The 13,450-nt window shown below is 42.5% G+C and overlaps 1 protein-coding gene across 4 annotated transcripts in view; it reads right to left on the bottom strand.

The window, feature by feature from the left end:
- The window catches only part of ptpn4a (protein tyrosine phosphatase non-receptor type 4a), a 58,680-nt gene that overhangs the window by 33,476 nt on the left and 11,754 nt on the right, over positions 1-13,450 (bottom strand). For all 4 annotated transcript variants that reach the window (XM_035173878.2, XM_035173879.2, XM_035173880.2 and 1 more), the window contains exon 2: positions 3,584-3,738. In XM_035173878.2, coding sequence (XP_035029769.1) covers positions 3,584-3,721 — 138 coding nt within the window. In that variant the 5' untranslated portion in view covers positions 3,722-3,738. The remainder of the gene's footprint in view (positions 1-3,583; positions 3,739-13,450) is intronic.

Genomic DNA, 13,450 nt, shown 5'->3' with positions numbered 1-13,450 from the left:
AGTTAGACTGTATTGCCTCATGATGATAAGGACAAATAATTGAGGACACATCCTCACAAAACACACAAGCGCACACACACACACATTTCTATAAAGCATTTGGTTTATTTCAGTTAAGCACTAAATTAAGTCAATGCTGACTTGAACCGTGAACTATGTTCTTCTCACGCCTCCTCACAAACATTTTTAGTTGCGCTAGAAGACAAGTTAAAATCTTTTTCTAAGTGGGAACAAAATGTCAAAAGGTAATAGCCAATGCAAAATTTTCCACAGATGAACAAAAGCGGCCACAGGGTTCAGTCGCTAGTAAAAAAAAAAGCATAATTGTGCATGAGGAAAAATATCTACTGCTCTCATCATTGTTAAATCCCTTCTTCCATGCAACTTCCATCTGTATTTTATCAGCGGTCTCGTTCCACACTGAACTAAAAGCTGTTTTGCAGGATTATTTATCCCTTGCCCCTCGCTGCTCTTACTTGCACAGTATGAGGAGCTACTTGATTACCTAACGGCTCATACAGCTAGATGTTTATGTGGTGTGCAGTCGTTACTATGGTTACTGCTTTGCTCCTGCCTCTGACCCTGCTTTTGTTCCGGTGGAGAGGTGGGTCAGTGGTGGACTGGCCTTTTTTAAAATTTCTTGTCATCTATCATGCTTTCAAGCGACACAAGATTGTGCTTTATACTGGTATCATTTCAATTGCCACAGACTTCCCTATCTGTAGGTATCATCAATACAAGCCTGGCCCGCACACCACAAGCGCCGCCGTTCCCATGACGATAAGTGACTTCTTCTGGATTTTCACTCGCCGCTAAAAATCAAGGCCAGTCGGCCAGGGAGAGGATCAATAGAAGTATTGTTGCTCTTAGGACGCCTTGTCTTTCCAGGAAGTTACTGCTACTGCAGGGGTCTGATCAATGACACTGTCACAGAGACTGACAGAGACCGAGTCATTCATTCAGCAAGAGGCAGGGAGGGGGGGTGTCTGGAGCAGGAAGCAGAGAAGTCAGCGGGAGGAATGTAAAGAAAGAGGAAAGATTTTACAGCAAAGACAGAGATCCATCCCTAGAGGGATAATCCTGATTATTTTTGCAACTGTACAGATTTAAAAAAAAAACACACAAACAACAGACAACAAAATAATGATTTTGGGGGAAAAAACACTACTTAGTTATACAAAGACATGTATAAATTATCTTATTCTCTTATCTCATATTACATATGAGATTATATTATACACTAGAGTGTGCATAACAGATCCATCGGGACGCGTTCAGTCCTGTTGGCTGGACTAGCATACTTGATTATTTTACACTGAACTTGTCTGTAATCTGGAAAACAAGCAATAACCATGCATGTCAGGGACAGAGTAACACAAAGTCAGTGCAGCTTGGACACAACAAACAAAATGCCTCTCAGGTTCAGGCCACACTCAAAAGACCCTTTTCCACTAACATCTGACTTTGGTCTGCAATGGGATTGGATACAACTGGCATTCACTCCGCAGTCAAATGACTGCAGTAGACATGGGTTTTAATCGGCAGTGATAGAAACATGACAACTGGGTGAACATGCAAATTTAGTACCTGGTGCATTTGTGGCATCGGACATGAAACATCAGGGGATAAAATAACAAAGGCAAACTCCTCTACTGGCAATGGGAAAGGAGCCTTTTGGTATAAAAGGTGGAATAATATACACAAGGTTCATATGAAACTTTGTATCTCAGGTAGTTTTGGTGTGAGTGACAGGAAGAGCAGTACAGAAAAGAGTGGAAGGAAATGAAAAGCATACCAGCTACAACCCAGTGAGATTTTCTCTCCCGTTACTCTGGTACAGTTTAAGTAAAACTGATTTTTTTTTTGCATTGTGAATAGTGCAAACATAATGTGCGTATTATTATTTGTGCATTTTTTTGGGGGCATATTTACTCATACAAACTCTCACAAAACATCAGGACGTGATCTGTCAGAGGGGACGTCATTAGAGGATTTGTATTTTCTGACTCACAAAGGGAATATCCCGCCCTGCGCTGACAGAGCTGATCAAACACTCACAGACAGAGGGAGACATCAAGACAGACATCAAGACAGACACAAAGAGAGAGACAGACAGAGAGAGAAAAGGAAATGTGTTATCACATGAAGTGACAGACAAATGTAACGCCAGTCACAAGCCAACTTGTGACCTGGCACAAAATAAATCACACACAAGCAGACACAGCCAAAGACACACACTCAGTCTCACATTCTCTCCTTCTGTCCTCTCAAGGTGTCGGTCGGTCACATGCTGTCATGTGACCGACTGGATGCTCGTAAAACCTCAGTGATCGACCAATGAAATCAAAGCACATGGACCAGTAGGAGAGAATACTGAAGCAAGTGTGAGACAAAGAAATTACTCACAAAGTACCACCAGAAAAAATGTATATAGTGTGGGTTGCTTTTTAAACGTCTGCAAACATGTAGAGACACACTTAGGCTTTTCCCCCACCGACTATAAAGTTAAATTGAGGTGGGCTTGAGGGGAAACTTACAGTAATGTGAGTAAGGGAGGGAAGGAGGGGGTGTGAGAGGGAGGAAGGGGGCGCAATACTGATGTTCCAATTTCCTGTTTTCATTTCTCGAGGCTTTGCTTGGATTAATGTACAATTATAGAAACATAAGAATGTGATTCTGTACATTTTGGCAGTTCCTGTTTGCAGCATTCCAATGAATTTATAACAGCTATCACTTGATTTCTCTAGTAGTGAAGAGGACTTAACAATGAGTTGATTCATCAGGCTCTGCAGCTTTATGGAGCATCTTTATTCACAGGTTTATTTGTGTAAGTTTAAGTCACACTTAATTAAGCCATTTAGAGCTGCTACAACATTTGTGTGGACATTAAGACCGGGTGCGACATTTGTGTGATTGTTCATTTAGAGCCAGGCGAGAAGTGTGCATGTTTTATATAATGACATTGTTTTCAAGACATGTGACTGATGAAAGACATTGTGATTTGCTGACATACTCGTGGGGAAGGCAAAATGCTTTTGGGGAATCAAGTTCATTTAAGATTGAAGAAGATTCAGACCCAGATGACGTGACGGCTAACCTGCTCCTCAAGGCTTAGTAGATAAGGGACATCTTTGAGGAGCAAGAGTTTGCCAGCTTTATTGCCTTCAAAAAATATTTTCATGAACTCAAGGGAAAAGCCTTTGATTCACAATGAGAGCCAAATGTTTACGCTATCAAATGTTATTTATTTCATGTGTCTATCTGCTTCAGAGGCTGAGAAATTGAAGGTTTCTCAATTCAAACAATGCTTAGGTTTTAAAACGTTCTTTTATTCAGCACCTTAGGTCTAAATGGGTAAAAAAGACATGTCACATATCTGTATGTTCAGGTTTGACTAAATCATAACCCCAGGGGAAACATATTTTGTCACACACACACACACACCTCATGTCTCACAGGTATTTACTTTGTTACCGCAAGCCTGCAGTCTGGAGGAAACAATTGTAATTAAAAATGTTCCTGCTTCAGTTCGCACAGGCTCTGCATCAACAGTAGGAAACTTGAGTGGAGGAGGGGTACTCACGCTGACTTTGAACGCCTGGACAGTGTTGTCCAGCAGCAGTATGTTGCACACAACCTGTGTGTGCGGCCTGTCTCGCTCCAGCTCCGTCGCCCGGACATTGTAGGATCTGCCAGCAGGCAAGCGGAAGCGCGCGCTCATCACGCTCCTACCAGGGTCTGCAATGGGCCAAGACACAGCGGAGGAAAAACAAAAGTCAGGGATCGGACACAAGATGGGAAACAGCAACATGAAATGTGGCCTCATTAACATCAGAGTCTGAAAATAAGACCACGTTACCTGTAATGTATTTTTATTATATGACACAGGTAACAAAATCCCCTTCTGTTTACACAGAACACAATAAACCGACTTAGAGTACTACAAGATTTCTCTGGAGGGCAGCAACACTGTAAAACAAGTCTGTACAAGCACAGTGGAACAGCAAAGAATGACTGCTTCATAAGAAAAGAATGTCAATGAGTAGGCAAGTAGGAGATTCCCTACGAGGAGATGTGGAAACTCCACAGCAGCACAGCTCTATCACACAAGACACTATACGATGAGGAAAGTGTTTGCAACTGTCTATGTGTCATTATTTCAGCATGGGATTATTATGAACTACAGCAGCAGAGAGTGAAAAGTAAATGCAATAAAACAATCGTCACTTTCAGCAGCCTGGTTTGACATATAGAAGCCATTTATGCATTTTTTTAAATAATTCATTTCCACTTAATTCTGAAAACAACTTTACTCTGCACACAATTTGATCAATACCTTCAATTTGATCATTCAACCATCAACGTGCCTGCCTGGAGCGGTTCGTGATCAGTTGGGAAATGAACAGGGGCTGAGGGGGCCCCAGTCTGCTCATCAGTGGGAATAAATAACAATAACTCAATCTGAAGCCGCTCCATTTAGAACAAACCAAAGCCGCTAATTACTGACGCCACGCCTCACTGCTTTCCTTTGACTGCCCAGATTGGAAACCGCTCAAATGTGGCTCAAAGTCGAGTTTACACGGACAGAAAAATGTCTGATCACAGACATAATGGTTTTAGCAGATATTGTATGTTCACATTTAATGGGGTGTATTCTTTTATATTAGTCATTTGTATGTGATTCAGGTTTGATAAATATAATGCATACATAGATATAATATAATAATAATATATGTCAAACTCTCTTTGTGACCATGCACACACACACAGAGTCGTGCTATTGTCTGGTTTTTTTGTAGCTGCAGCAGTGTCTTCTGTTTTTCTATACATATATATTTATTTTTGGGCAACATATGCCATTTCAATGGGTTTTGTACCCGTGCATCTCCCTTTTTATTCTCAGGTGATCTAGTATGACAGGAGACATAATAACTCCACAAAGGTTACGGCCCCGGCATCGAGAGGGGGTTCTATGGAGGGCACTGCATGTCTGAGTTGCTTGTCACTGTATATCAGCACAAACCTCATGACCGAGGGCAAATTGTGTGCACACTGTGCATGTACACAAATCTATATGTGAGGCCATCACAGGCCATCCTGTCACCTCCAGGGTTTCATGCTACACACAAACATATGCCACAAGGGGGGGATGCTTATGTTGTCATTTAGTGACGTCAGCAGAATGATATTACATTACATATCCTGTAGCTGGCGTTTTTATCCGAAGCGACCTACAATAAGTGCATTCAACCATGAGGTCACAAACACAGAACAGCAAGAATCATGTGAGTCCATTAGCTTAAAAAAAGCCAAACCACAAAGTGTTAGATATATGTTACTAAACTTTATTTTTTTTATTTTTATTTTTTTTAAGAGAGTTGACGATGGTTATTAGACCATCATCTTCTTAAACAAGGTGTAGTCGGAAGAGATGTGTTTTGAGCCTGCGGCGGAAGATGTGTTATCTTTCTGCTGTCAATTCCGATGTCGATGGGGAGCTCGTTCCACCATTTGTGAGCCAGGGCAGCAAACAGTAGTGATTTGGTTGAGTGGCTAGGTGTCCCTCGCCGTGAGGGAGCAACAAGCCGATTGGCAGACGCGGAGTGGACGGGCTGGGGTGTAAAGTTTAACCATGTCCTGGATGGAAGCTGGACCCGATCTGTTCGCAGCACGCTACGCAAGTACTAGTGTCTTGAAGCGGATACGGGTAACCACTGGTAACCAGTGAAGGGAGCGGAGGAGCGGTGTAGTGTGTGACAATGCATTAGTATCTGTAATCCAGGTCACCATCTCCACTCACAATCTCCTGTGTGTAGCAACTTGGAGCGTGGGTGGGGTTTGTACGAGGATGGTGTTTATTGTGCAGGGGGTGAGGCTGCAGTACAGGAAGTGTATTCAAGCATTACAGGAAGTGTTGGTTGACAGCTCGCAGGTAATATCCAACTGGCCATGAAGCTGGTCATACTGTAGGTCACGATGTGATGATGAGATCGATACATTTGTCAACAGCGTAAGTTTAGGAACACAACCACGAATGCATGCGAGCGACACGCTTGCATGCACGGCAATGCTAGTCGCAGCGGCGTCAGCTTGGGAAGCCGAGCGATCGGACCAGCGAGATGAGCAGAAAGGGATGCAGGGACGAAGCCATGCAGAAGGAAGGAAGGAAGAACTGAGGGACGCGGCTCCTAACGCTGGCTCATGCTGAGGGGGAGCTGTGGGACACACAGCTGATGAGCTCTGACACACAGACACTCTCCACAGGCTGCATCACCGTCCCTGCTCTTTTCCTGTCCTCACATTTTCCTGCCATCCAGCTTAGGATGCCTTTAAGACACAGGAGCAGAGTATGTAACCATTCACTGACAGTTCTACAACGTTCTTTCCCACCGGCTGGCGACTTTAAATGATTACGATAATTTCTTTGATCGTATTTTAAGTTCTGTTTTGTTATATTTCATTATACTCAAACAATTTTGGTTTTACCTTTCTCTGTGATGTTCTTCACTGTACCATTTTCTATTACTCTATTGCATTCTATTCTCAATGTGCAATAATTTCCTGCTCGGCTGTGCTCTTTTCAGTTTTGCTCTGCTGAGCTGTACAGGACAGCCACACTCCCCTGAGAGAACCCTCCGGAACTCCGGAAACACGCTACCATTATTGCTTCCTGCAGTCAGCAGAGCTTACAAACAGGCAAGAGTGTGTGTGTGTGTGTGTGAGTTTGTGTGCATGAGGGCTCTTGACCCTAAAGCTTCCCCTCACTGGTGGGCTCCTCCAGCTCTCTCAGCTTATTGCAAACACAGATGCTCCTGCAGTCTTCCCGTCTGTACACAGGAATACACACCCTTCATATAAACAAACCCAATACATCTCATCAACACACACATGCACACACAAGTAATCTAACATCAACATGAGGTTGGGTGTCGCTCCACTTAATCAGGACACACACACACACACACACACACACACACACACACACACACACACACACACACACACACACACACACACACACACACACACACACACACACACACACACACACACACACACACACACACAAAGCTAGCTACTACCAAACTATAGTGAACTATGATTCTCCCCATATTTCTTATTCATACTAACTGAATAAAAATCTTCAAAAGGGAAAGTTGCACAAGAGACAGCGGCCTTTCCCAGTTCACATTTGGGTTGAAGACTGAACTTCATTTGCCCCACACATTTCTATTTTTACCCATAATTCCTTCAAAAGAAACTGAAAATATGGGCTATTTATGTTCTTTTTCGGTCCCTTTGTGTTGCTGTGGAACAATTGAAATAATAGGCGAGCAGTAAGGACTCCCAAAGGAATGGTGCATCACTCCTCCAGTGTTTCGTAAAGCATAAACTAGGCCATCGACGAACAGGTGGTCAATTACAGATGTGTGCCACTGCCTGTGCGTGTGTGTGTGTGTGTGTGTGTGTGTGTGTGTGTGTGTGTGTGATGTTGCAGACAGCTTGCGATCGTCGTGAGTTTTCATTATAAATGACCGGGGAAAACTGCTTAAAATTCAATGTAAATCTGTCTCTCTTTCTGCGTTTTATGTTGAAAGAAGAACAGAGGGATAAAACACACACTATACACGGAGAAGAGATCTGCGTGACACGGAAACAAACATGGCCTGATTCAGAGTAATATTTTAGATCTTCATGTCTTCATAAAGAAAGACGCACGCTTGGAATTAACACTGCAAGTCCCAGATCTGAAATAAAGAGACATCTTGTTCCAGGTCTGTATTTTCATCGTGCCCCCGCGGCACCCTCACCCATCCTCTACCTACCTGTGCCTCTTTACAGGACTTCACTCACCCCCATTCACCTACGACCAGTTTTAACCACACCTTCTTTACCAATATTTGGTGTTGCACTCTTCTTTTATAGTCTACCAATCCCCCCCATCCACATCCCACCATCCTAATGATCTCTTATGTAGGGCAACAACAGCAGACAGCGCTGTTTAGTGTGTGTGTGTGTGTTTGTGTGTAACTGATGGATTTAGACAAAGCATTTAACATGTGTCTATGTGGGGGAGGTGGGGTGGCAGGGAAGTTCGAGCTTTAGGAATGTGGGCAGCGACTGACCTTTGACCTCCTTTTGGGGGGGGTGGCCATATGTGGCCCTGGCTAATGGCAATGTCATATAGTGGTGGTTGTAATCTGATTGCTACAGTATGGTTTCCTTTCTGAGAAGAGGCTGATACACAATGATAAGGTTGCTGTGCACAATATTACCAAGTCTATATGCTCAATGTACAAGACCTAATTTGAAAACTATAATTTTGCTGACAACAAGGTGGATTTAAAAGATTTCCTACTGTTACAGAGGAATAAACATTGATACCACAAGGGTCAAATAAGGTGAGTCAGTCAGGAAGCTAAAGGTGAGTGGTAGACAATATGCATAAACACCTATCACACATATTTCAATGTTAAAATGGCCCCTTATTTTAGCTGAATGAATTTTATTGAAATATTATGAACACTACCCATCTTTTCATTCATTCTGATGAGTTTAATTGCATCAGTGCATTCTCGTTTCTTCATAGAGCAATTTTGACTCATGCTTGTGTTTGACTTTGCAACACAATGGCCTCAGTGTAAACACAGAGAAGCACAATCTCTGGAGGATGACACATATTTTTCACCTCACCTGATAACCTGTAACAACTACATTTCTGAAATTTGGAATTTAAAAATTGGTATTGAATCAAGTTTCCTTGATCGCAGCTTTCGTTTAAACAGTTTCTCTTTCTTTCTCTTTCCTCTCCTGTCTTTAGGCATCAGTATGGCCTGTTAACCCATTATGCAAATTACAGTCATCAGTGACAAGGAGCGGCCCTCTCCATACGTACATACGTGTACACACATGCACACAAAGAGCCATTTATAACGTTAGACCAGTCACAGAGATTCCTCCTGAATCAAAGATGCAGATGATAATGGAAGCTGACAGACATTTGCAGCCGCTCTTTCAGCTCATTCTGGACAATGTTTCTGCGGCACTCATGTCATTGAGATGCATCTCACCCAACCATCATGGTGTCCTCATTACAATATCATCCAATCCACATCCTGCTCTCTTCCCCTCACCCCTTACAGAGCTTCTATGTTCTTTCCATGTTACCCTGATCCTCTGTGTGCCTTCTCATACCATTTCCTCCTCTGCAGCTCTGTCATCTTGCCCCACCCCCCCTCTTGTTGTGTCCCTTCTTCCGTACATGAGCATCTCTTCTCCATTCTCTACCTCTGCTCTCGTTTCCCCCTCTTGACCTTGCTAACATGCATTTCCTCCAGCTGCAGCGCTAAATGCACACGGAGGACGGAAACTCAACAACATGTTTTCTTCCTAATGTGTCACTCTGAACCGTTTCATCTGGCTTTTCCAGCTATTTATATCATTTAGAGAGATTAGAAATGGTTATATGACCTCTTGAGGTGAAACCTTGTGCTTCTCAATATGTCCCCCACAGGCTGAATTAAAACTCTGTCACAGCAGCTCAGGATTATATAGAAGGCAGGCATGTAATTATTTCCTCTCTATGGTTCATCAAGTTGACACAATATTAAACGCACAAGCATACACTTATTTAAATAGTGAACATTAAAGTTCAATATGTCCACAAATTAGTCCGGATGTAACAATTGTGAAACTGAGACCAAAACCGAGATACATATGTCAGCAATCTCGTATTGCTATACGGGACAGTAAAACCACAGTACCCTAACCTGAGCCTGCTACCACCGCTGCAGGCTAATGTGACAAAACTCATTTTCATTTTACAATTAACACATGTAGATCACAAAATTATTATTCTAGATAAAGGTAGGAAAGCTGCTGCTTTGTGTATTACTCAATACACCTCTTTTATTGTGTGACAGCTTTGGTCTAACAACTATTGAGTGATCACGCCCGTGGTAATAGTTAAGTAGCAGTTTAATTAACTCAAGATGGATAATAACCTTGAAATTAGAGAACCCCAATGCACATTAAAGTCAACAAATTAAAGAAGAAACGAGGTCTGAACCAAAGTCTAGATTTGAAGAATCGTTACATCATCTGGAAATATGGAAACTTGCAGGGAAAACCTATATTTGATTACATTGTTTGCAGTTACACACACCTGTAGTGTATTTGACTGGAGCTGATGGTTTGAATTTACATATACAGCAGCAGAGAGGTCACAGTGGTGGAGACTTTTGAATATCCTGCTTTCAGCCAACTCTGTATCTGACAACTTGCCGGTGTTCCATAAATACAGTAACATCCAACTATTCCATTTACAGTGGTCAGGCTGTTCTGTGCAACAACAGCCCTAGAAATAATTCAACCTGCAGTTAAACCACTGAGAGAAATATAATACAAAAAGGCACATGGTTGGTTCAATAATTGATTGAAATCAAAACACACAATATTTTCTTTTTTACTTCTCTGAGTCGTCTCACAAGAGTTAACTGGGATGGACCCTGTTACCTGCATGCAGCACTGTTACTGATTGATAGGTGACAGTTATTACTAAGCTATGACACTTTCTGGATTTGTTTGCTACAGAGATTTCAGACTTCCTCAGTTTATTTAAGTTGCAATAGGCTCCTTAGAAGTAAAAAAGCTGCTTAACTAAATGTCAACTTTTCCAGCTATAAAGGATCAGTGGAGCTAGTCAGAGCGATTTTACAATACAAGCAATTGCACACACACACACACACACACACACGCGCACGCACACGCACAGACATAAAAATGCAGCTGAGAGAGAGAAACAGTGATGATGGTTTGATTAAAGTAGCACATTCCCCAGATTTATTTTGTGCTGTTCCTGCTGACACTGGCACCTTTAAATGTTACCAGGGGTGTTCTGAGAACGCTGCAAATTTCCACCCGCATCCACCTCAGCCCGGCACATTCCTGCCCCACCAGCAGGGAGGCCAGGTGTTTTGTACCAAGCACACCTCCCCTTCCTGCTTCTGCTAGGTTAGCTGCTATGCCCCCAGTAGCTCAGCTTCATGGCTGAGGACAACAGACGCATTGAGATTACACCCGAAAAACAATACTACACCGATTGAGGCCTGGACGTTCAAACTCAAATATATTCAGGAATACCCTGATTTTGGTGTTTTTCCATTCAGAATTTAAGAATTGGTCATTTCTAACATCACTGAACACCTGAAGTTTTCTGGACATGAATGTATGCGCGGTGGAAAATGTCCAAATCAGTTAAACCGGACATTAAACAAATTTTACTTTGTCAGCTCCCTTGAACAAAGTTCATGTCATGTCTGATGGAGCCAATGAGTAAATAAAAAGGGTCATTGTCCGGAGAATTTGATGGTGCATTGATGCAGTGCCATTGAAAGGTGCTGGTCCCACCAAATAGCACACACTGATAGATATCACTGCCCTAAATATGCCCAAATCTTTCCATCAAGAGCCATCCAATATTCAAGTGGAAATGGTGAAAATACCCCAAAAAAGGGCCGATCTCATAATGTTAAAGGAAGTGAAAAAAGTCTGGAACTCCTTAGCTTAGCAGAGGTAATGATAACCAGCATCTTTATATCACAAACTTAACAGTGGAAACATATTACAGATGCCAGCATCCACCAGTCAGCACTACTAGATCTACAGCTATTTAAATTTTGATAAAAGATCCACCACCACCACCACCACCACCACTCCAAGTGGGTTTGAATGGGTGTTTAACAGCATGTAGGATCAATAAGCCGCAAGTGAATCAGCCTCTCTTCATTGGGGTGTAAAAGCTCCCCTGACACCATAAACCATAAAGAACAAGCAACGCACACATATGCATGTGTTGAACATCTTGTATAGGTCTTCCATCCACACCTCCCACAGAACAATCTTTAACAAGACAACAGTATCTGGTTCTGAATTAATGTCCATGATTGATTAAATTAAATTAATGTTCTGAATTAATTTTTCTTTCAAGGACAATAACGACGTAGGTGCAACAAAACAAATGCATGTGTGCATATACGCAGAAATGGGATGGATTGTAACTGAGCATTGCTGCAAAAGGAAGTTTAACACAGGTGCTGAGTTGGGAGATCAATACTCCAAACATGAGAAAATAAGAATGGATTTACGCAGTAAGCATTATGATGCTGATCATGTGAAAGCAGCTTTAGCATTGCCTGCATACACCAAGGAGCTCATACAGGTCTTACTGTGAAAGAGGTATTCCAACCCGCCACGTTCATTATCTGTTTCCTCCTCACACAAAGTGGAAGTAGCCTTGAATAAACACTTCCGTCTCTGAGGCCCTTTCCAGACATTGAACATGAAAATGTGTCCAGATTGCTTTTCATATATGAACAACGCAGCAGTAGATTGGATTCTACACGTTCATAACAACAGGAACATTTACACAACATTCAGGTGAGGCGTGGCCCCTGGTAGAGCATGAAGAACGCAGGATAGGTCATACAAATTCCACTGCAGGAAGCAGACTTTTTTGTCTACACATCAACACGGTCTACAAAATCTTCTTTTTTTTGGCATCTTCTACACGTATGGCACCGCTTTTTCCATCATGAAATATTTGTGTACTTCCAGGTTTGTGTCCATAGCATGTCAAACAAACTCCGAATTGGTTCTGGCGTGATCGGATTGCTATCGGATCTGAGTGCGTTCACACCTTTACTTGTCAGTTTGTGATTGGCTCACAAAAACCACATGTTAATCGCTGGTGTGTACGGGGCCTATGAGTGGGAGGGGGGCCAAACCATTGCGAGGGAACAATGACGACAAACAGGGGATGTGGGTAGCAGTACCAAGAACGCTCAAGATAGAAGACCTATAACAATATCTAGATAGAAAAAAAATATACATAGACACAAACCTGTCTGTAAGGAGGATTATGGTCAACTGCAAACTATTTAGTTACACAGGTTAACAGCCTGAAGCCCCTGCAGCTACACAGGCGACACAAGAAGCAAGAGGCACATCAACACTGGAGCTGATGATTAAACAGTTGGCTGATGTATTGTATGGCTCGTATAACGAGAGCATGAGTGTGGGTGAGGTGTTAGGGGATGTCTCTGTACCACAGGTTTGCAAGAAGCGATGAGGATGAAGAGATCGAGGTGTGTGGAACACATTGTGGTTGGTAAACAGAGCCAAAACAGGAAAGCGTGGGCCCACCTGACAGTCGCCTCAAACCTTGTACAACGTTTCCACACTAGAAAAAAAAGGGTTAGCTGCTAGTGCAAAAATACTGAGACAGCAATTTGTCCATTATTTCACATGTCCTGACGAGTGAAGGCAGAAATATGCAACTGAACTGATCCAAATGAAAAGGCGGCAGGGTGCTTTGTGCAAAATACCTGTGTTTATAGCTCAAACAGCCGATAGTGAATCTCCCGGCGTCAGGCTTTTTGAGTGTGTGACG

This window comes from Hippoglossus stenolepis, chromosome 13 (assembly GCF_022539355.2).
Source record: "Hippoglossus stenolepis isolate QCI-W04-F060 chromosome 13, HSTE1.2, whole genome shotgun sequence".
In the NCBI taxonomy this organism is placed as follows: domain Eukaryota; kingdom Metazoa; phylum Chordata; class Actinopteri; order Pleuronectiformes; family Pleuronectidae; genus Hippoglossus; species Hippoglossus stenolepis.
Note: the sequence above shows the minus strand (reverse complement) of the source record. Positions and strands in the feature narration are given on the sequence as shown.